Consider the following 26056-nt stretch of genomic DNA (forward strand, 5'->3'; position numbering starts at 1 on the left):
TATTCTACCCACATAATCTTTCTGCCTAAGAGTTAATTATAAATATTACTATAGTTAATCCAGAATCTTAAATCTAATATAACAATTCTCATGTTAAATTAGGACATCACTTTTGCTGTAATAAAACTATCCATGTGAGAAAAAAAAAAATCTATGATGTTGTCATAAACAGATTATAGCTTTGATGTAGTTATTTTATTTTATTTCATTTATTTATTTTTTTTTTTTTTTTCAATAGAGAGGTCAGGCCAGTAGAATAACCATTGATCAAATAATTTTCTCTTTAGCATACCCCCAAATTGATGTGAAAGCTACCCTTCATCCAACATGTCTGAAATGCATTAAATGCTTTGAGAATATTCTGGATATACACATTTTAATAAATTTGTTTGGACACAGTGAATCTGTTTCTTCTTTCACGGGGAAGAGGTGGGGATTTATGCAAAAAGTTGATTAACTGATTCCAGGATACTGACAGTTTAGAAAACTGGTTTTTAAGTGTGCAGTTTCCATGAATTAAAACATTAATGGTAAATACTGTTTATATGCATTTAAAAGTTAGGATAAAAATATTTTTAATGCAATATAGATGATAAGATAAAAAATACAGGTATTCCCAGAGTTTGTGAGATGAGATGATACTCCAGTGCCAACAATATAGAAATAAAGAAATTAACAGATTTATTCTTCTCATATTAAATGGCAAATGTAAATCTAAGCTTACAGCAAATTTATCTAAAAATGTAAAAATGGCATTTTCATACAAATGCACCAATCATCCAGATAGATACTGTAAACAGAAAACTATCTAATGGGAAGTATTTCTTTTACAGTGTAGTCACCAATTCTACATGCAAGATATTTCAAACAATGCAAGTTAACTGCCTTATCTCGAAAACTCAAACAAACAGCTCTTAATTGCTAGTAATTCTCACTCCAAATTGTCAGAAATGCTAGTAACTGTATTTGCAAAAAATACAGTTCTTGAGAAAGAAGCATGCATTTAAAAATATTAAAAAATTAAATATCTATTTTATTTGAATTTATATGTTCATGTAAACAAAAAAAATATGATTTATTTTTAATAGAACAAACTTTATAAAGATACTATAAAGTTTTACATACTTGAAATAATTTATCATCAATGAGAGGGTGTGAAATTGCTTATGGTGAGATAAAATTTCAGCAAAATTTGGCTCTATAGGTGTTAATTTCAATCTCAGATGCGATTCCTCTTCTTCGTCTTAATATCTACAAGGGCCGAAAATCCAACTTCACACAGATATGAACTTGGAAATAGAAAAATGATCCTTAGAGCTTTATCTGTTAATTCAGGAAATTCATTCTGTATTTGTAGCCAAAATGATAACATATTCTCGCTATATTTATTTTTTAGGAAACCATCAGAAGCTAGTTCTAAAAGTTGTTGTTCTTCTATTGATGATAGATCCTTTGGCATAAATTTGTTTTTATTGAAGGGTATCTTATCCACTCAATATTAATGTCCAATTCAGGGAAATACTTTTCTAGATTCATTTGTAAGCTTTTTAAATGCTACATGATAGTAATTTTCACATCATCATCAATTTGTTCATTTGAACTTGCAAGCAATTCATGAAGTGATGGAAATGCATCAAATTCTCCATTACCGACCCGCTTTTGCCATAACTTCATTTTTGCAAACGTGGCGTTCACTTTATCTTGGACATGAAATATAGAAATTTCCTTGCCTTGTAAAGATAAATTAAGACTATTTAATACAGTAAATATATCTGCCAGGTATGCTAACTGACTGAGCCATTTCCAATTATGTAAATGCATTTTCAATTCAAACTTTTCATCAAGAAAAACTTGTAGTTCATTTTGAAGTTCAAATAAATAAGGACTTTTCCACAAGAAAGCCAACGAACCTCGGTATGGAAAAGAAGTTGTGTTTAGTTGCTTCCCATTTCTTTGCAAAGTTGAGAGAAAAGTCTGGCATTTAGAGGAGGGTCCTTTAATATAATTTATGATTTTTACAGCTTCATCAAGAACTTTTCTTAGGTCTGTAGACATCATATGTGTAGCCAAAGCCTCCATGTGTATGCAGCAGTGTGTCCACTTTGCATTTGGTGCAACAGCTTGAATCCTTGAAACAAGCCCTTTTTTAGATCCGACCATGGATTTCGCTCCGTCTGTGCTTATTTCAACATAACTTTTCCAATCAAGCTTGTTTTGATGCATAAAGGTATTTATACTGATGAATATTTCTTCTCCTGTTGTATATTCTGGCAAGGGTTGGCAATATAAAAGGTAGTCATGAATTTTTTGATTTTTTTCGTACCTAACGAACACTAGAAGATTTGCAAAATTTGTAATGTCGGTGGATTCATCTACCTGCAACCCATAATAACTACTCTTACGTATATCGGATAACAATGTTTGTTTTATATTTTCAGCCATTTTAGTGATTCTTCGATGAACGGTACTATTTGAAAGTCAAATCCGATTAAAAGATCTTTTTGCATTATCTACGATCATAATTTCCGCTATTATTTATGCTGCAGGCTTGACCAAAATTTTACCAATTGTTTCCGCTGCACCACTTTTTGCTATTAATAGCGATACACAATATGAAGCTTCTAAAGCCTTCATGTTTTCACCTCCTGACACGATTGACATAACTTTTTGAGATTCTTTTAAATTTTTTAGTTTATTCTTAAAAAATTCGACAGGTTTGTCTGTGCATTCATTATGTTTCGATTCAAAATGGTGATTTAAATTACATGGTTTCATGCTTTCATTTTTAAAGTTTCACCGTAAATTACACATAATGGAATAGGTTCCTCTTCATTTCCCGTCCATGAAAATCCACATTTCAAGTAATTTATATCGTACTTATGAAGTTTTCTCATCTTCTTCCTAGTTGGTTCTTTAGAGATGTCAGACGACACACACTTATCAATTTCACTTGATCCAGATACAATATCAACATTTTCTTGTTGCTGACAGCTACTTGCATCTACTATGTGCCTCTTTTTTGCGTATGTTAAAAATCCAGTCTTTAACCAGTGATCCATACTTAAGAATTTGAAAGCTAAAAAAAATTACCGTATTTAACGAACAGTCCTTCAACAAATGGCTAGTGAAAGCAGAACTCGAAACAGAGTTCTGCTTTCACAGCAATTGTAGCCAGTAGAGATAAAGCAGCTATGAAGACATTCATATGATTGGTGGGTATTAACAAAAGATCGTGCTACTAATTGACAAAGGAAAGCCGACAGTTCAGTTGAAATGCCAATTCCCTTCAACTGAATTCTTAATATAATATCTGAAACACATTCACTATATATTTCTTAGTTTTAACACGTTCACTCAAACAAAACCATATGTTGCTGGTGCACCATATGGTTTTGATTGTCTACTATGCAGCATTTTATGTGGGAGGGGTCATGCGATTCATTAGTTAGTGCCAGTTCTCTAACTGCACTGTTTGTTGAGAAACATATTACACAGCCTGCAGATGTCTCTGTACCTTATTCAGTGATACAATAGGAATGTTTTACAAACTTAAATTTTATTCCATGCATTAATGATGCATAGCTGAAGATTGCCACGGACCCCCGGGGGTCCAAATACCACACTTTGAGAAACACTGATCTAAAGAAATAAAGTCTATATCATAGCACTGCAATCATGTGTCACATGTAGTTTAAGGTAAGTGCTATGGCATGTAGCAAAGTTGTTACATTCCAGTAGAATGTGAGCAGATAGTATGCTGTTAGGAAAGATATAGAGGATTCCACTAGAGACTCTGATTTTTAATTGTCTTGTAAATAGGCATAAAATCAGAACATTCTAATCTATGGGCTTAAGAAAGCTGCTGGTAGACAACAGCAAGGAGGAATGTGGGTAGCTGCAGTAAGTCAAGCTGAATGGTGGTATATATTAATATTAATGCCCTGGCAGTAGTGCATTAATGACATCTGTGCAATGCTATTTACTTCTACACTAAGATCTAGTGTAAGAGTGCTTTTGTTTGCAAACCAAAGTAATGGATGGTAATCTGACAAGTGATGTACGGATTCTTCCGCTGTTAGGAAAAAAAGTAGCTGGCCATATGGAATGCTCTGACAGGATTTTATGTTGATAGTATATAACAAAGATGGCTGCTAATGTTAAAGGAACAAAAATAATTCATTTGCCTAGATACAGAGACAAGGAAGGAACTGGTGAGGTTTGAAATACTCCAGTTGCAATTCTTATGGCTTAATGATGGAAAGGATCCAACCATTACAGTGTAATCTCTCTGACAGAAGCACAGACTTAGGGCATGTAATAAAATTTTGATCTTATTAGTGTATAGTGCAAATAGCAAACAATATCTGTTGCGTCCTAAGAGGTGGGATAGGGTGTAAAAGATGTTCATTGCTTTACAGCACTTATCACACAACCGACATATAATGAAGAATGAAATTAAGAAGTTGGCTTCTGGTGCAACTGGGATTAAAGATTCTTCTGGTCTGAATTCCCATTTGCAAGAGCCAATTTTGAAAAAGAGGGTCAAATAAAGACACCAGCTTACTGCTGGTGTCTTCATATGACCCTCATTTTACATGCATGACAGAAGATAGTGAAGTCGTCCACATAGAGAGCATTACTCACAGGCGGGAAAAATCGTTCAGTTATTGAGTTAACCTTGATTGCAAAAAATGTGACAAAACTGAACTCTGCAATATTCTCTCTTCTTGGATATATGGTTGGGAGAGAATGGTTCCCACTCAAGACTTGGAAGAGGGAGGTTCCCTCTGAGACCAAAGCTGTACACATGGCAGCCATTGAATGAGAAACCTTTACAGATGTATGTAAACATCATTTATGCAGTGTATATGCAAAATATTTGGTCACGTGCATCATGATGTGTTCTAGGCAACTATTTAAGAATGCTGCTGGTCAGTACCATATATTATCATGTATAATGCAAAAAATTTATGGTTAAAATTTATGGTCTAAAGTTAGGGGTTCGCATTATATACGGATCTTAAAAAATATGACCTCTTATTAGATTTGCACATACAATATATACTACCTAATGCCTATGCAACCAAATCTACTTGACCCACTCACATTCGGTGGCCAAGCATGCATTGTATCTACACATAAAGCCCGTAATGTAAGTAGTGTTAATATCCCACCCCCTTGGCGGGATATTAGCACAGTTATATCGGTTTAACCACAGTTCATTTTAAATATTATTCGTTAAACAAACCTAGTCTGAAAATGAGCCAACAGAAACGTAAACGTTCATCTTTTGAAACAGGATTTAAATTGCGTGTCGTGCAGTTTGCAGAAGACCATAATAACAGTGTTGCTATGAGAGAATTTGGTGTAGCAGAGAGTAATATTAGACTTTGGATAAGCAAAAAGACAGTCTTGAAAAATCCCCAAAACAAAATGTACCCGTTGTGGAGATGTAGCATTCTTTCTAGAACTCGAAGAAGAGCTAAATGAATGGATTTTGATGCAACAACAAGATGGCATTATAGTAACAAGAAATGCAATTCATTTTCGAGCTCTACAACTCAAGAATGGTAAATTCAAGGACACACCAGGTATTTCATTTTTTCTTGCTTCGCCTAGGTGGTGCAACAGATTTATGGAACGCAAAGCATTAACATTATGACACCAAAGAAAAATTGCACAGAAGTTACCAAAGCAGCTTGAAGAAAAAAGTGGAGTCCTTCCATAAATTTATCATAAAATTATGGAAGTATAATGGATATGAACTTTCCCAAATAGGCAATATGGATGAGGCGCCCATCTACTTTGATATGCCTGGGAATTGAACAGTAAACTCAGTTGGTGAAAAGAGTGTCCTCATAAGAACATACGTCTAGGCAGCTTGTTACGTCAACAAAGCATGCTAGTCTGGGATATGTTCCGGGTGCATTTAACAGAGGCAAGAAAAGAGAAAGCACATGAGCTATGTACAGACCTAGCAGTCATACCGGGTGGTCTAACTTACGTTTTGCAGCTGCTTGATGTCAGCTTGATTAAACTGTTTAAAGATCACTTGCGTGAAAAATGAACAGAATGGATGTCATCTGGTTTGGTGAGGATGACAAAGGGTGGGAATTTTCAGAAGCCTGAGATCACCCTAGTCACCAGCTGGGTTAAAGAAACTTGGGATTAGATACCATCTGAAATGATTCAATGCTCATTTCTTAAATGTGGAATAAGTAATTCAAAGGATGGATCTGAAGATGATGTCATATACGAAAGCGAGGATGACTCACAACAAAATGGAGAGCATGATGACGATGAAGACAACTGCTACACTGATGACGCAATGCCTACGGATGAACTTATAAATAAACGTTTGATGACTCAAAAGATGAAGAATTTAAAGGATTTTGATATTTTGTTTTAAAAAAATATTTCTTTTGTTAATTCGTATTGTATTTTGACATTTTGTTTTAAAATAAATATTTATTTCGTTAATTCATATTGTTTTATTTATGACGTTAGGGAACAAAATTAACAGATCGCATTATACGTGGACATGGCATTTTAGGGCTAGTTTTCAAACAAAATTTCTAGTTCGCATTATATGCGAAAATATATGGTAATCATCAATCATCAGGGTCAATCACAATGGGAAAAATAAAGGATCTTTCAAAGTTTGATAAAGGGCATATTGCAGGTGCCCACCTGGCTGGAGAAAGGATTTTGAAACAAGTGTAACTGTGGTCCTAAGACAATCTGTCAGGAACGAGATTGCCATCATCTGAGAAGACCTGTATGAACAAACAGAATTCCCCATGTACAGCAAATGACCAGTGAAAGTTGTTGTTCACAACTCACATCTCATTGAACTATGTACAGGGAAATGAAGAGGATCGGTAATGGCAGTTGCATGCCTATACAGAAACATGGTGTTAAATAAAAGTTTCTAATTCACTAAGTTGTAGGTCTTCCAACATTCCAAATCCCAAGCAGCATCATATGCTTTTTCTATATATCATGCTTGTGTTTTAAGATGGCATCTCTAATGGATGCTTCCAGTCAGACCAGATAATTAGTTCTTGAGTGATGTTTGTAAAAGCTAAATTGTGTTCTGGGAAAAACACAATTCATTCAACATAAAAAAGCTGTTTCTCTCCAGAAACCATACTAGATGAAAGTTAACATTTTACCTAGAAACTTACAGAAGCAGTAAGTAGTAGCAATTGGGCATCAGTTTATGGAATTTTGGATCCTTCTCCAGCTTAGGAAGAGCAATAATAACTATCTTTTGTCAGGTATTCAGAAACATGTTCTCACAGAAAATTCTGGTGAATAGGGATGGTGACAGATACCTATTTATCTCGTAAGGATGTTATCTGGTACAATACTAAAGCAATACGTTTTATGAACAGCCAGTGTAATCTTCTATACTGCTCAAAGTGAATAAAATTTGTTCCTTTTTCTGCTTTCCATTTTGGGCAAGGAACTACAGGAAATAAGAAGATATGACTGGTGTTTTGGCAAATTTTATTCAGATTCATATTTTTCAATTTTATCCCTGATTTCTTTGCTGTTGGCCTCTCTTGTTATAGAAGATGTATACTGTCTTCCTTTTTTGGCTTTCACAGTGGATGTCTCTTGCTCGAGCTCACACATATTTGAAAGCAATGAAGTCCGTTGTTGTGAAGGAAATGCAGAATATACTCCGAGCTTTCCTCTGACCTTCCTTGTCTGGTGTGCAATCAATAATCCACCACAGTTTAGGTAAAAGTGGAAAAGATGTTTTAGGAATTGCAGTAGTGGCAGCTTTGTAATATACCATCACATGATTCAATACTTACTGACCATCACAGAATCCAATTCTGCTAGGGAAGAGAAGGTGAGCCACTTGCTCAATTTTCCATCATTCTGTGATGTAACACATGGTTTTCTCCATGCAAAAAAGTGGGGAAAACAATCATTCCCAAAGATGGCAAAGATCGTGCCACCAGTTTCCCACTTAAACAGTGGGAAGAGGGAGGGTTGAACATATGGTTAAGTCAATAACAGTGAATGAGTGGGTAGGCATAGGAATATGGAAGGTGCTGCTACCTGCATTTAAAAGGGTAAGATTACTGTCATCAAGCATATACTCTATAACTCTTCCTCTTATGTTAGTTTGGGCACTACCTACCAAATGGAGTGTTGTATCCATTTATATCTCCCATTAAAAGTAAAGAGAATAGTAACTGCAGCATGACATCAAGGTCATCCTGAGTGTTATCTATAGCAAGAATTAAGTAGATATGGCATACAAAGGTGTGCTGAAAAGTTGTGATAACCATCATGAAGGAATTGAGGTAGAGCCATGTTCTAGATGTTTATCAGAACTTCCATTTCCCCCCCCACACACACCTCATGTTGTTACTGGAGATCTGACTGCGCATTGGATACCAACAGCCTCTATGTTTGTATTAAATGGGACCTGCTGGAAGGAGGTATGGTTGCCCACAAGAAAGGTGACTTCTCCATGGACAGGTCCATCATCCATTTCTTTCCTTATGAATGATGGCTACTTTTCATGCCAGATTGTCACTGGTTTGAGGTATGTTTCCTATAGTAAAAGCATATTACTTTTTACTTCTACAAGACAGCCTTGATGATGCCAATGTTTTGACAGAATCCATAACAATTCCAGTGTAGAAATGTCCTAATTAATTACTTTTGATAGCGTCATCCAACTTTTGACATTGAAATATCTTGTTTTCGCTGGCATTGGATTTTTTTTCTTTTTGGAGAATTGTGAATGGAACGTGTCCATTTCTTCTTCTAGGAAAAATATCCAAGACATCATCAAGTTGGACTATCTCTAGGGCACCAGGTATATTAATTGTCCTATCTTCTTGAAGGGTGGAATGGAAATATTCATTTTATCTTTTAATAGATTAAGAGGCATGTTCTTGACTTGCTCTGTGATGCACATTTCATTTTTTTTTTTAAAGTGGAATGTAATTTAGTGGAACTGTTTTTATTCTAACATTGGGAGTGAGTCCATATCAATTATTCTTTTTGATACACTCTAAAGAGCCAGCAGGCATATACCACTCAGAGATGCTATAGTTGTGTCAAGGGGAGACAGACAGACAGTTAAAATCCCTATTGATACCTTCTTTACAGTTGTCCTCTCAGAGTAAGAAGGTATACAATGTTGTTGCTACTTTTGTCATGTATAAGCCTCTTTGCCTCTTGATAGGGAATGCTCTGTTCAGTCTTAACTCTTGTACCTCCTTTTCATCCTTCCACATTTCATACTGAGTAGGCCAGATGATGATGTCCCTCAAAACTGTGACATTGCCATACATGATCTTTATTGCCATACTAGGCATAAATGGGTCTAGCATTTGTACCCACTGCAGTAATATTGGAATGGGACCCCTTCACCTTTCCTGATGAGGAGATCAGCTCTTAAATTAAGGACTAAGGAGTGACAGCCATAAAGAGAATCCTAATAGGTGGGAATGGGCATTTGATTCCGACCAGGAACATCATCCTTACTTTCTACACACTGAAATCACCAACATATTTGAAAGCAGGTTTTCTCAACTGCCCAATTATGCTCTACATTCTAAATCCTTTGCTACAGTTCTAGAAAAGTTTAAAATTTGTGTGTGCGTGTGCATGGGAGGACATGATTGGTAGCTCTCCAAAAAGACATCTCCTTTCTTGATGTCCACAAGCTGTGGCAAAGCATTGGATCCCAGTGATGGTGGTCTGGAGGACAGGATAGTAAAAAAGGATCAGTAATCACTGGGAGGGCCCCAACACGACAAACATTTCACATGGAGGGAAACTATCCAGATGCTAAATCATCAAGATACCTCTTCCAAACTTTGGGATTGAAGATCACAATTTCCCCCCTAAAATCCTTAATGATATATGGGTTAGGGCAATTCAACTTACTGATAACACCTATTCCTTGAATTGCAACTCCAACCACTATATCACATGTGGTCTGTTTATACCCTATGTTTTTTTTTCCAACACAAATATTTCCATGATCAGTAACAGGGCACGGCTATTCATCATTTCTCTATTTTCTGTGAAACCTATAAAAGTGGTGTGCTATAAAACACAAGTAACATTTGCTCAATATCCATTAATATTATTCATCTTTAAACAAATCAAAACTCATTCAGTTTACCTACCTCCAAGTACCTCCCTCCCCCAAGAAGAGTAGCCTCCAGCTATATGTACAAAAATGTTAAGTTTATTCGCTTTTAACCCTTGTGCCCTATGCACAGCATAAATAGATTATAAGTTGGGCAACCCCTTATGTAATCTCTTGCAAGAGATCATATAATTCTTCTTTAATACGAATGACCTCATTTCCTGTGGATAAGATGTTCCAAAAACTATTTATTGAATAGATAGTAAATTATTTATTTATCATCTATTTAAAACTATCTATTGAATTACCAAATCTTACAGTAATTTAAATTTTTCCCTCAATTTCATGGGAAAGCTTATATCGAGCTCTTATTCAAACCTCTGTTAAAATATGTAAAATGGTTAATAAAAGCTTCGTTTAGTCACAACAAGATCAGGACATGTTAAAAGTGAGAGAAGCATTCATATTTAAAATTTTATGGACAAATATACAACACAGAAGAACCTACACAGAACCAACATACATAAAGCATGTTTCAACGACTAGACTGCTGACATCACCAGGAAACTATATATTCTACATTAACACCTATATAAAACTAACTCATGCTGATAATGTATAAAATAAGAAAAAGTATAATGCATGTCATGACCTTTCATGTTAAAAAAAAAATAAAGGAAACCATAGCCATAATAAATTTGCTCCATATCATTAATCACATGTTCCTCACCAAAAAGTTTGTGGAAGAGAAACCAAACTGGCTAATATCTTCACTTAAACTGCTGTCAGCTAAATACTGAGATGCCATTAAGTGGAGAGATGATGAATAAGAGTCAGTTGGAAAAGTACTCGTGGAACCTTCATGAATACCTTGCCGAATTGATATATATCTACTCCTTCTTTCCAGCAGATTCTGTAAATGAAATAAAATAATTTTAAATTTCAAAAAAATAAAATGCACAAAACTTTCCCATAGGAAAATTTAACAATAGTAATTGACATTTTTTGCATGGCTAATATATTAGACCTGATCTAATGCTATAGAAATACCAAACCTGACCACATGTTTTTCTCCACATCTTCCCATGGTTACTATTTAAGGATGGTCACAGCTAGCTAGATTTGATATGGAATGAGAGTGGCGGCAGGGGATTGACATTGGTGATCACTAATTAATTGGTAAGGCCAAAAGTAGTGAAGAAGTTAACTGCTTTTGATCCTCTTCATTGTTTTTTGAGAGTATTGAGGAGAGAACAGTGAGATGATAGTTTGCTGGTTGACTTTTATCTCCCTATTTAATTACAAGAAGGATATTCCACTAATTGTGACAAAATTTTGTGCTTCAGAATTAACCCCATCCTGTATTGTCTATACAAGTTGTCAATATACATTTTATAATCAGCAACAACATGGATGGGAGTTAATTCTGAATCACAATTTTTTGTCACAACTAAAAGGATTACCATCTCAACCAAGTGACTTGTTATCTAGACTAACAAATTTTTCTGATTTTTTTTTGGATTTCTCCATCATCAAATGATGATGGAGATGCTGCAAATTCTTAGCATAGTGGGAGATGTTTTTAGGCAATACTATCATGTCTTGATCTATATGTGAAACAAGTGAATGCATGGAAGGGAAGAAAAATAGTGAGGGAAGATTGAACTATCATTTTAACTGGCCTGGTTGGCCGAGTGGTTAGCATATCCGCTCTCCAGCCAAAAGGCTGCAGATTCAAATCCCACCATGGACATGGATGCTGTGATTGTCTGCGAAAATACTAATGGTGGTGGTGGTCTGGTGGTAGATGGCATTTGTGTAGATGATGAAGGTGGTTGGTGGAGGTGGAGTTGTAGAGTAGGTGCCCTCAATGAGTCTTCAGACTACCTGGAGGTCTTACGTAATAATAATAATTTGAGCAGTAACCTTTTTGAACAATCTAAAGACTGATATGTCATTGTTATTGATTTAATATATGTTTCAGACTGCTGCAGTTTAGGCAATGTATGAAACTAAGGTTTTAGACTTGGGCTTTTTAAGATATGCCGAAGTTTTATCTTGGACTGTTTTGGAAAACCGATGGAAAACAGAACTTGGGTAGTTGTAAAGGATTTTTGTAGAATGAAGAATGATTGTATATTACTAGTATAAAGAGAAACTTCCTATAAAAATTTAAAACACAGAGTACATATATATTGTGTATAAGGCCCAGATAGAGTGGTCAGTTAGTAAAATAATGGCAATGTTCATTAAAATAATGAGGGCAGTCTATTAAATATGATGAATTGTTAAAACCATTGAACAATTCATTCAGGCAAACAGCCATTACTGATCAACAGAAAGAAGCTTGTGTGTGTGTGTGTGTGTGTGTGTGTGTGTGTGTGTGTGTGTGTGCAGAAAGTGAATAAAATTAACTTTCTTTCTATGAACCCTCTGCAAACTGGAGTTTGATTACAGATTTTTTTGGTCTAATTTGTTGTTTGTATCTCTAATCTATGATATTATTATTATTATTACATGACACCACCAAAGAGTCCAAAGACTCATTGAGGGAGAGTACCGAGAGCACCTACTTTACAACTCTCCATCTCCACCACTTAATCCACCAACCACAGTGAACTGCCATTACCAGGGCTGGAGGAAGCAGGCATGCATTGCAGGAGGCGCTACTACAAGGTGGGAGTCATTTCGAAGTGTTAGTATGAAGTTTCATTAGTATGAAGACAAAAATAAAAATAAATAAATAAATTGCCATTTGTTTGGGGCACCCATTTCAGCTTTGCAGATGGGCGATGTCCAGCCTAGCGCCGGTCCTGGCCACTACCATCATCACCTACACCTATGCCATCTACTGCCCACCAACACAAGTATTTTTTGTGTGTAAATTGCATGTGTTCTGAAGGCCAATTTCTCTGCATGAGGTATGAAAACCCCGAGTTTCCTACAGAAAAAACCCCGTTAACTCCAAATGAGATTGGCTAACTTACCTTCAAAAAAAAAAAAAAAAAAAAAACATACAAAGATTCCTCGTCACAGTGAGAATCGAACTTAAAGTCTTTTCCAATCAAAGGGCACAATGTACTTGGTTCTTCCAATTACACTACAAAGCAGATATCAACTTGTATATTAGCTTATGTCTAATGATCTGCTTCTATTTGGAGCTGGAGACAGACAAATCATCTGAAGGAATGAACTCATGTCACTCCAGTATTTGTGGTCTTGTTTCCATTAATCTCAACTGACTTGGGATCCAAGCAAATGCTCAAGAAAACTTCTCAATTTGATGCAAAAGATACTTGATCCAAGAGCGCACTGGATGTGTGTGATACCAGACTTTCCTAGGTCCTTAAAGCCACTTAATGAGTAATGTAAATAATGCACTTCTCATAGTATTTAGTCTTTATATAATGTTATGAAAGCTGTTGGATTCTGAATGAACAGAATTGGAATTTATTAATACCTCATTCAGAATCTAACATAATCTACCATTACCTGAGCAAAATTTGTTTTTTTAAACTATGCTATTTATGTAATTTCTTTCAAGTTATGTTAATCAGTATTTATTTATTTATATATTTTTGGGATAAATTACAGTTATGAAAAGCTGTGTATTAAAATATCATTTATTTTGTGAATTTAATTCCTTTAATATAATGTTAAAAACTGTAATATGTGCAATTTTAATGTATCCAGGAAATTCTTTAAGACAGCACTTGATTGGTTGTTATGTGAGAAATTATGTTATTTTTAGCCAGCGTGTGCCTTAGAGCGTGTTACTGTACAGGATGTACGAAGCCAGTTTGATGAACTAAACCAGCTAGAACCAGATTTTGGCAGGAAAGGAGAGTAGGATTTTATGAGTAGTATATGAAAAAGAAGTGACACACAAGAGGACACACACAGTAGGAAACAGGCAAGGAAGGTGGCCGATTGACATGGCGTGAACGGAATAGGAAGGACTGGGAATCGCTTGGCACTTTGACTTACCTTTTTCGGAGTTCTAATTCTATTATAATTTCCTATCGCCTTGCAGTGGAATAATGTAGGACAAGGGATAATAAGAATAAGAAAAGAAAGAAATTGGAAGTTAAGTTGGACCAGTGCAAAAAGATATATTCTCCAGAGTCTATTAATCAGTTACGGAAACAGAAGATTCCTTTAAGTTGTGTAGTCTCAAAGTGAAAGTCAACAAGAATTCAAGTGTGTTCATAAGATTCTCGATGTGAAGAAGCTATACTGCTTATGCCGGTAAGATTATCTTTTCTATGCCTAATGTGAAGTAGCGAACTTATTTCTGGCAAACATAATTTAATCCTTACTACTGTATTTAACTATTCAAGATCAAATATGTGTTGTAGTGAGACATTTCCTTATTGACATGCCAAATATTGTACCATTTGGATTAATGGTACAATATTTGGCACGGCGTGTGATATAGAGAGGCCTGTTATAAGAAAACTTAATGTAATATTGGAAACTGAAATTTCTGCGAACTATTCTGCTAGGTTGATAGAACTTTAAATCATCAAATATTTTATAATTGTTTTGAATAGTTAAGCTGAGTTGATATTTAAACTATACTGAATAATAACTGTGATCAGAGTGAAGTTATGATAGGAATCCTTGATAATAAGAATAGAATCTGTATGCATAAATTCTAACCGTAATTATTATACTCAGCTGAGTAGTTTGCTAGTATCTCAATGAAAACTTAATTATTGTTTAACTGTATTTTCTCTACTAGAAATCTTTGTGTTGATGTAAATTTAAGTGACACTGCATTAAATATTTTTATTTGAATTGAATCTTGTGTTTGCCTGATTTCTTTCACTGCACCGCTCATTAAATATTTCGAATCTTAGCGGGAACCTTATATAATAAAGAGAACCTCAGCCTAAAATTAAGTTAGTAATAACATAGATTGGTTGATTCCTCAACGTTGCTCATGCAAATTTGAACATAGAGTGGCACAGTTAAAAATAAATATTCTCTGTGTTCAAATGTGGAGTCAATCAACAACTAGAATATACATTGGAGCAGAAAGTAGGATCCAACAAAGCACTATATAGCATGCAGCTACATAACTGCTACAGCTAGGATTCAGTTATGCTGCTGGAAAGACAGCAGCAAGCCACACTAGAGACTGATTTTGAATCATCTGTGTAGACTGGTACAAAATCACAGTATACTGTGATTTTGTGTGGTATATGTGTGTGGTATGTGTGCTTAAAAGAGTTGCTGATAAAGAGAGGGCGGGGAAAGGTTTCCTTAACTTTGACATAAAGAAGATGCATGATAGAATGCAGCTGTCTGCCAATGTAGAAATGTGTTAAAAATACTGTCTACAATCTCTAGAGCTTGCATTAGTTCTTTTAAATGCAGTCAAAAGAGCAAATGGCTATCAGTCAGTATTTGCTTCAATGTAAAGACTAGGTATGTGTGATTTTGGAATGCATAAGGTACAATTCTAATTGCTGGATGGTGGATAGGAAACAACTGCCAAAGTTAACTGTCTCAACAGTTAACTTACTCAGTACCCACAACTGCATCTCACTGCTCTCCTCCACTTATCCTGCACCTGACATATGTGAGGTAGAAATGATTTTTTTTGTTGAATTAGTCCCTACAGCTTTGATTATAACTGGAAGTGTTGTTGATCCCAGTTTTTTCTCTGAGTCAGTTAACTGTATGTGTGCACTTTACTGCCAGATGCTGGCAGAAAAGTGCACACATACAGTTTTTTTGTGGTGGAAAAAACAGTTTTTTGTGACTCTTTCCTACTCAGAGCTCAAAGATTCAGTTAGACAGAAAGCGTTTCAATAAAAACAGAGAATCTCTCTAAAGTCCAAAGTTGTATAGTATAGGTCTTTTAGAAAGCTGAGCCTCCAAGCTATCATATGCTTTTAGTTTACAGAGTTCCCTTTGTAGAAACAAAGTAACTCACTTTGGACAAATTGGAAGAACAGCAAAAATCCATCTGGAAGAGTATAGAAAATCTATACTCTTCCAGATGGTCACGAGTCTAGGTTAATGAATCAATAAGATAATCATATTATATTATTAGGCAAACCTAAATTACCATCAATATATTTGAACTGATATTTAATTAAAAATCAATGACTGATACAAATCAATTTTTATGCAAAAATGATGTAAACTTACTGTATTTAATAAGTCAATCATTAACGCTATCCTGAGCCTGATGAGATCCTCTTAATTTTTCAATATCAAGTTCAGTATTCGACAAATGAAGTCTCAAGTCTCTTCTTTTACTTATTTGCATTGTATTTCACTTCTTAGCTAACACTTGCAACACGATGCTGAATCCTTTCTCGACCAAGTATAAAGAAGGAAGAGCAATGAGTGGTAATTTTATTTCTTGCCAAAGCTGAGGGTACTTGCATTGCATATTTGGCCAAAATATTTCATACGCATGCTGTTAAAATTGTACTTGAGCTTCAAAATCATTTTTTAAGTCGATAAATTCTTTACACAAATTTGGATGAACAGAAGTGGCATCAGAAATAAATGGATTTATGATCCAATCAGGTATTTTAAGTTTATCAAAGACTTTGAATATGATTCAAGTCTTCTTTCAGTGTCACAAGATGGGAACAATAACAATCCAAATCTGTATCTAATATTAAATCATCATCCATTATTTGTAGACTTGGGAACTGCAGAAAATCTCATCTTGCAATGTTCTTGCTTGTAGAACGTTAATTTGCTGATAAAAGCATTTATAATTCCTTTTACTTTAATAAGATTCATGTTGCTTCCTTGCAATTTGATTTTAACCTAATTTAATTTGGTGGAAATATCGGAAAGATATGCGATGTCAACCTTTTCCTTTTTTTAGAACATTACACATGTTCTCATCATGTGAATTAAGAAATTCCAAAAACTGTATCGTAGAGATCATTAAAGTGCCACAGACAGTTTCCATTTGAGACCCGTCTAACTTCATTGTGAAGCAAAGTATGCTCAAATTCTTCTTCATTTTCATTGCGAAGTTCCCAAAAAATATGGGTATTCAATGACCGGGCTTTTATTTAATCCACTGCTTTAATAATATCATCCAAAGTCTTATGTAGTCTACCAACAAGACGTTTTACAGCTAAGTGCTGACTATGAAAAATGCAGCAAATTGTAAAGATATTTCAAACTGCTTCTTTTAAATGTGCTATAAATCCACCAATAAGACCAATCATATCTGCCATTCCATCAGTTGCACACTCAATGAAATTTGTGAAAGGAATGTTTTAGCATTAAAAAAAAAGTCTTTAATAACCTTAAAAATTGTAGAACTTTTTTGTATAAATTTTCAGTTGTTCAACAAACTCCTCAATAATTTTTTCATTAGTATTTACATAAAGCCCATAAGCCATTAACAAAGCTTCGTTGTTAGTTGTCTCATCGAGTTGCAAAGAAAATTCTATGGTTTTTAAATCATCACAAAGTTTTTTTCAATGTTCTTTGCCATTTCTTCAATTTTTGTTGATATTGAACTAATGTTGAAAGGAATTGACAATCTGAGCCAATCATCGTATTTAAAACTTCATTTATAACTGGTAAGATGAAAGTTTCGCCAATGGTATGGCCTTTCCACATTTGGTAATTAATTTTGAAAATTTGTAAGACACAATAAGACCTTTCTCTTGTTGGTTACTTTGTTTTGGAACCAACACTTTAAGTCCAGGATGATTTTTAAATTCAGTCTTTAATTCACGACAGTACACTGCATCCGTTTTTGCTTTATTTGGATGCTTTGTTCTTAAATGCTCAATCATTCTTGAATGCTTCATCTCTTCATTTAAAGTTTTTTACATATTAAGAACATTGGTAACATCTCATTATTTATAGACAGAATAACTCCATGTTTTAAATATTCACCTGAATATTGATGGCACTTTTTTTTTTCACTCATTTTGATGGACTGCATTGCTACACAATATCAACGAAGTGGACCACACAATACCATGGGCTAGATGTAAACTGAAAACCAGGGTTGTCAGATAGGCATTAGGAAAAGTAGCAGATAAAGCTTATAAAAGTCATGGATTCTGCTAAAAACAGTCCAAATTAATTTTTTTCAGTGTAGAAAATTCAGACCAAAAAGTAGCCCAATTACTTAACTTTTCAATGTAAAAATTCTAAAAACTAATTTAATGAATAAATTTGAACAGTATTGCCAGGCATACAGTATTCTCAACAGTGTTGCCAAACATACAAAATAAATAGAGATGCTAGATTAAATATGGAATATGGAATTTTTTGCTTTTATTATGTTAATAGTATTATAATGCTTAACCCCCCCCCCCCCGCCCTCAGCATTCGCAGTGTTTCCAGGGGGTTCTATCCCACCCAGATTAAGAACCACTGCTGTAGAGGGATTATTTCATATCCATCTTAGTTTAAAACAAACAAAAAACATTATTAAACATATTTATCTGTATATCGTTTATTGGATGTAAAAAAAAAGTTCATTTTCTTTCCTCTAACTAGTGCATTTATATTTTTGTTTATGCAAAAATAAACAGGGGTGATGGTTCCATTAGATAAGGCCTTGATCAAGGCCTTTAATGCAATTTGCAAAGTTCGTGAATAGGAGGAGGAAGAGAAAGAATATGATTGAGATATATAAGTTGGTAAGGAGTTGTTACTAAGTTAATGTGAAAGAAATTTTCATAGAAGGGCCCTTTCAGGAAACCATATAAGGAAGGTGTGAGCAAGGGTGTAAAGAGCAGGTTCTTCAAATGCAAGTGGTTGGTGAGCTGAATGCTTTACTTGACATTGTGGTGAATGTGGACTCATTGAATGGGTTTAAAGCACAATTTCGATGAGATTTGTGAGTAAAAGTATACCTCCTGTGATGTCTTTTGAGTCCATGGGGGTCTAATGTTAACACGTTCGCTGCCAACTACGAGTATACTCATAGTTGGTATATGAGCCACACAAGCCAGCTACGAGTATACTATCTGGAATGTAAGAAACCATTTCCAAATATTTTATGGCCAAGACTTATGCATTGTAGCTGGAGAGGGAAGGCAGAAACAAACAAAATCAGCAATGGTTTCGCATGTAATAACCAAACCAAGCACTCGTCTACCATACAATAAAAATGTGTCTTTAATATTATAATACATTATGTCCTACAAATGTGCCAATCAATCAGTCAAACTTCATAAACCACCATGCTTACAAAAGATGTAACTCATAAATAATACATAAATATACAGAATGTAAAATAAACTTGCAAAAAAATGCCAATCTTACGTCAAGCTGCAAAGGAAAAGCATATTCCTTGTTCGTATCTATAATATATTCCCAGATGAAATCACCCTAAATATAAATTTAAAAAAAAAAAAAAAAAGAAGAAATAATTTCAATTTAATTTAAATAGAGTTAATAAAAAAAAATAATTTTTCATCACACATTATAATAAGATAGCAAAACATTTAAGATGAACTTAAAATACACATAAATTATGTAAATATAAAATAAGATATTGAACATAAAAACAATTTCATGATGAATATTTCATCACATCACCAAAGTGAATAAACAAAAAAGCTGGATCATTACATTTAAGCAAGAAGGCAAGGTTAATCAATTTTTATAAGTGTTTTTTGCTCAAATTAATAAGCAGAAATCATAACAGTGGGTACTAAGGCTTCTTCACAACCTGTAAGTACTTATTATGCATCAAATCAGTCATCTTTTAATTAAAAATCAGCAATGTGTAAGTGCCAACTATGCCTGCTGCATGAAGCAGAGATGGTGGCAACAAAGGCCAACAATGGAAGAGCACCTTGTGTGTCACCAGTGCAGCACCATTAATCACTGACAAATCCAATGATAATATCAAATGCTGCAGCTGTAAAATTAATGTTACCGATAAGAATAAGGGTATATATTGTGTGATTTCTGTTGCCACTGGATACATGCTTCCTGTGCAAAAATAGGAGAATCAGCACACAATTTATTGACTTCAACCAGCTCTTCTTAGGATTGCTGTGCTTCCCTTTTGTAAAACAGCTTCTGAACTTAGGTAAACAAGTCAAAAACCTTGAACAGCGCCATAACGCTATGAACAAAACTTCCTCTCCAAAATCCGAATGCTGGAAGCTAAGCTTGAACTACTTGATGATCAGATGGCAGTGCAAGTCCACCCTGGTCTGCCAATGAACTCCATGACCTAATCGTATCAACAGTACACATCTGAAATGAGGCTGAAAACAAGAAGTTCAATGCCATTATTTTGAACTTTTGGTGGAAAGTGGCAAATCACTAAAAGATGACATAAGCAAATTAGCAGGAGAATGCAACTTTGATTCTAGAAACATCAAACATTCTAAAAACAAAATGATGGCACAAGATGATTCACTTGTCATCCTGTCAGACCAGTAAATAAAAGAAAGGATGGAACAAACTTTCCATGCTTTGTAAAAGTGACGTGACACACCGATGAGCACATCTAAACTAATAACAGTGACTAATAACAAGTTCAAGGACACTTGCCCCAATTATGTATACATGATTAACCTGACCTAATGTTTGTCCAGAGAGAACAGGGAGGGATATCAACTTCGAAAACAAATTGAAGAAAAACGCCAAAATAGAGAAAACAGTCGGGTCATCGACTACAAACAACTAAAATTAGTGCAAAAATCAAGAAACACCACTAGTAGCCACCATGGAGATCAGTGTTCAAGCACTGTATAGGCCTCATATATGGCCTGCAGAGCTTTTCATATCCACTTCACTAACTTCTGTAGCATCAACTCAAACTTTAATAGTGTCTACTACCATCTCCAGTCTCCCAAACCACCCATTTTTTTTGGCAGAAACTCAAGTTTTACCTCTCCCCAGCACTATTCATCTCAGCTTTCCAAACTACACACTCTTTAACTCCTTTCGACCCAAGGGTGGCGCCTGTGCATAAATCCGCTCCGACATCCCTTGCTAGAGAGCACACAACCTAGAATCTCCTAACTTTGACCTTCTTTGGATGAAAATATCTCTCCTCAACTCAGTCAAATTCATTTGCTGTCTCTATCACTTCCCTAATGCCACCAACCACTCTTTAATTTCTTCTCCTTAACAACTGATTTTCTTCAATACCACATTTCCCTAACAGTGAAATCATCCTCCTAGTAGATTTTAATGTTCATAACACCAACTGGCTTTCCTAATCCAGTTGTACAGATCTAACAGACAGACATGCTTAAAAATTTGCCATCACCAATGACTTTACACAAATTATTTACATGCCAACCACTGAACCACTCTCCAAACACCGTAGTTCTCTTCCTCACCAATTACTCTTCCAAATACACAGTGAGTCCCCTGAGTAATTATGACCACGATCTAGTGCTCATCTTTTTTGTGATTGTCTGTGGAAATACTAGTGGCATTGGTATAGTTGCAGTTGGTGGATTGAGTGGTGGAGACAGAAAGATGGAGAGTAGATGTCCTCCCTCGATGAGTCTTTGGACTCCCTGGAGGTGTAATGTGATAATAATAATAATAATAATAATAATAACAGTGCCAAGTGGGACAGCCTCGACTTCTGTGCCTCATTCCCATGTTTGGAGTACTGTTTCTGGCATTCCAACCCAAACATATGTAGCAAACGTATCAAAGTATTCCTTAGTGACAGGGAAACATACATTCCACATTATTCTGAACTGCCATCCCCCTAACTAAACCCTGGTTCTCCATAAGATGTGTTAAGGTTGTATAAATGAAAAACCAAGAACTCCATCCTCCTTTAGTTCTCATACTCAAGTCCAAAATAGATGCAAGAAAACTATGAATGCTTCCAAAACAGAGTTTGAAAGAGCAAAAAGCAGGAAACTTGCAGTTTCCTGCTTTTTGCAGTCTGTCCAAACGGCAGCTGAGACTTTTGATCTCTTGCCAAAGCAATTGATTGCAACTTTTGCCCAACACCAATCCCACCTGTATCATACCCAAATGGCTCTATTGCATCATCGGCCACAGAAAATGTGAATCTCCTAGCTTTACATTTTGTCTCCAATGCATGCATAACTGAGAATTGTAACCCCCCCCCCTTCCCCAATCATTCCAGATGCCTAACATACAATGTCCACTATATCCTTTTGCCAAGAAGAGATCAGAAAAATACTATCCAAATTAAACACAAAAACGTATCCTGGCCCTGATGGCATTCCTCCAATTGTCCTGAAGATTTGTGCACCAGAACTGACTGCTATCCTATGTCGCCTGCATATATTCCCTTACTCCATTGGTATCCATCCCACAGCCTGGAAATTGGCCTATATTCAACCCATTCCCAAGAAGGGCAATAAATTACTGCTGTCAAACTACTGCCCTATCTCCACCTCAGTCCTATCTAAAGTAATGGAGAGAACCTTTAATTTGCAGCTCCTACAGTACCTCGAAAGCGCCCAGATAATAAGCGACCACCAGTATGGATTCCGTCACTGCTGATTAGCAGGAGATCAACTCACATATATCAACCATCTCTGGAAAAAGGCAATGGAGAAGTTTGGTGAATTTCAAGTGTTTGTACTTGATATTATTAATTTCTGTAATCAGCTGTTCCAGTTATAAAAAAAAAGCTATCAGCTACAGCATTGTTTTTTTTTCTTTTACTTTATCTCTGTAAAGAGATTTTTATACTCAGAGCATTTATTAATGACACAAGGGTTCAATTCCGACTGGTGTAATGACTACTAACTATTTCTTTTAGAATCCATAAAATTATTGACTCAAGACCAAATAAAAAAATATATACATATACATTTAATGAAACTAAAACAATATATACACTTTAAATAAATTACGTAACTACAAAAATAACTGGATCCAAGGCCTTCAACAAAATAAGACCACATTTTAGAGATTTTTCTTGTCCTAAATATAAATCATTCATTCTTTGATTCAATCTATTATTGAATTGTTTGACATATACTTAATCAGGTCTACCAGACTAAACAGCTTGTTTTTCACAACAACAATAATGTAATGCAATTCAGTTTCTTTGTTAGTCCCTTTCTGAAAATATAAAATTTTCTTCTTTTCCATGGGATCCTTTTTTATCTCTCTTATGTAGAATACAATATTATTCCTCCCATTAAATTAAAGTATAAATATTCTTACCTCTTGCAGTTCTATTTGATGCACAATTTGCTAATTTTCATACCAGAAAAAGAAGTTTTTTTACTATTTCATAAACAACATATCTAAGTTGAGTTCTTCATGTTAAGCCAGTTCACAGTTTCAAATTTCCCCAATTGCTTTTTCCATAATAATCCAGTGTCCTTAAGACAGAAGTTGAAACTTTCCATTCAGCATTTCCTCAAACATACAATTAGAACATTGACTGCAATATCTTCTTTTATGTACTAAATACTTGTTGACAGTCTCAGCTCCTCCAGTTTAAAGACTCACAGTCCTATGATTCCTTTTTAGAATCTTCTATTAATATTCTCCTGAGTGTTACGTAAAACTTAAAAATTTCCTATAAACAAAATTCTCCAGTTGCCATTCTCAATTTTCCATTAGCTCTCTACTTCTTTTCCTCTTTACTCCAATACTGAACACTCTCTCTGTCAGATGCCAATCACTCAATCTCCTCAGCGAGCACGTGCACTCCATGTAAATGGCAAGCAAGAAGTTATGTATAATGGCTGACATGTTCTCTCCATTAGCGTAAACAGAATATCTTCACAAACCACAACAAATATCTCAATACTTAATCTTAAATTGCAATAAAAAAAAATTGCAAGTAACATAACCATCATAATCTAGTAAGTACATCTATTTTCAAATGCTTTAAATTTCATTTTGACAATAATAACATCAATAACGGGCACATTGCAAGTGTCGATATATGTCTTACGGAACCAAAACTAATAATCTATTAGAATAGAGTTACAATTGTAAAAAGATTCATAATTGTAAATTATGATTATTTTTACAATGTCTTCAAATTTGGACTGGGTCTGGCACAAAGGCTCACTAAGCAAACTCTCACCATTTGGTCTGTCTTAGGACTCCTGCAGTTGGATTACCAGCTTTATGTCTGGATGCACACTATGTGTGATGGTGGATGGTTCTTTATCCTCCCACCATTCAACTAATGCTGGGTTTCCACCAGTTCTGTTCTCTCACCAACCGTCTTCCTTCTATATATCAATGACCTACTTCAGTTGACCTCCAACCCAATACACAGTTTTGGCGATAGTGAAACATAAAAGATATTATGGCATGAGTAAATTACTTTTGAAGCATGTTGGAATATCTGTACATCACATTTTTACCTTAATGAATATCACTGAAAAAAGTACAGAGTACAGAACCTCATTATACCTAAATTTTATAACTGTGTCAAAGCATTCGACAGTATTGATAAAGACATTATGGATAATTATCAGAAGCTAAGGAATTCGTGACAAGTATGTGAGAATAATAAAAGAAATGCATAAATGAAATAGAAGTTGTGTTAAGTAAAGTTAATGCACATAGACACCATCAGAATTGTTTGAAATAAGATAATTTATTGATAAAGCAATTGCCAAACTTCAATATTCCATAGTTGTACATAGTGAAATCAATCCATCTTCAGCTGCTCCAAGTGCTCTTTCTCATGAACTTAACGCTTTCATATAAACAATAGCAAGCTAATCAAGAAAGAATCAGAAAGAAGGATGAGGTATGCGGTTCAAAAAATTCAATGGAAGTGCAAGATAATCAACATCCTAACAATACAATACAATGACAAAAACTGGTAGCGCTTTGACATATTTACCACATACAACTCGCATGCTGAAAACATATAAATGTTGCAGTAACAATGCAAGAATAGAAAATGTTAAAGTTCTCATAGATAATGGTAGGCCAACAATTCAGAAGTCTGCTACTAGAATATTCAATACATGCATCACTGCAGCAGCCTCTCCGACTATCTTTCTAGTAAAGGAAATTAATAGCATTAAAATTAATTTCGTAGTTTCCCTTGACATTATCAAAAGATGCATTTACAACATCCACTAGTAGTATTCTTTCATCTATTACTCATAGTAATAGATGAAAGAGTACTACTCTTTTTCATCTATTACTCATAGCTTTGAAGACCACATTTTCTCAGCCTATCCTCATACAAAATTTTATGGGTTGGACATCATCTTGATTACCCATTACAAGATATTTTCAAGTATCTCCTCAGTGGATCAGAATCCAGAAGATCGCACTTACGAAGAGCACTTCAAATGTGGTTTTAATCAAGTAGAATAATCCTTATTCCTGGTAGTGATTATTCTCTTCAATGTTGCAGATTTAACTACCTTAGTAATGTAGACCTGACCTTATGCTCTCTATCATCACTGGTAGGTCACTAGCTTCAGTGATAACTTAGCAAATTAGCATTAATACTCTGCCTGCAGAAAACTAATTCTATTCATTACGATTTACCCACAGACTAGTCTGTTCAGATAAAACTGTAAGAATTCTTCATCATATATATCTTTTATCACTTCCTTTAACTTTGCATTACAGCAAATAATTGCATATTACAATTCAAATCAACCGTGACTTGGGGGGGGGGGGTAACTGGAATGAAACCTCCATGTAACCTTTTAAGGAATGCAGAGCAGAGAACCTACCAGGGCTTCTGACCTAACTTCCAATCCTCACCTTCTTGTTGTGCACCCTGTTAGGTATCCTGGATACTGAATGAATGAGGATTGGCTGACAATTTGAGATTTCGCCAACCAAATTATATTCTTATTGGTTTAAACCATAATCTAAAATGGTGGTACAACATGACTAAATTTTCTACTGGTTGGAGAATCACTCAGCTAAACAAGGCCCCAGTTGTCTTCATCAGGAAACCAGAGACAACAAAAAAGTTAGCTACTGGAACAGATCCCAACTCAA

The 26056-nt window shown here is 35.0% G+C and overlaps 1 protein-coding gene across 3 annotated transcripts in view; it reads right to left on the reverse strand.

Annotated features, from left to right (window-relative positions):
- Window positions 1-26056, reverse strand: part of LOC150103013 (DNA-dependent protein kinase catalytic subunit-like) — an 847149-nt gene that overhangs the window by 683383 nt on the left and 137710 nt on the right. For all 3 annotated transcript variants that reach the window (XM_090397444.1, XM_090397443.1, XM_090397442.1), the window contains exons 11-12: window positions 19409-19474; window positions 10863-11045 (exon numbers count right to left, since the gene is read on the reverse strand). In XM_090397444.1, the coding sequence (XP_090253570.1) occupies window positions 10863-11045; window positions 19409-19474 (249 nt within the window). The remainder of the gene's footprint in view (window positions 1-10862; window positions 11046-19408; window positions 19475-26056) is intronic.

Source organism: Typopeltis vanoorti, chromosome 9 (assembly GCF_054136105.1).
Source record: "Typopeltis vanoorti isolate ZY-2024b chromosome 9, IOZ_Tvanoo_1.0, whole genome shotgun sequence".
Classification (NCBI taxonomy): domain Eukaryota; kingdom Metazoa; phylum Arthropoda; class Arachnida; order Uropygi; family Thelyphonidae; genus Typopeltis; species Typopeltis vanoorti.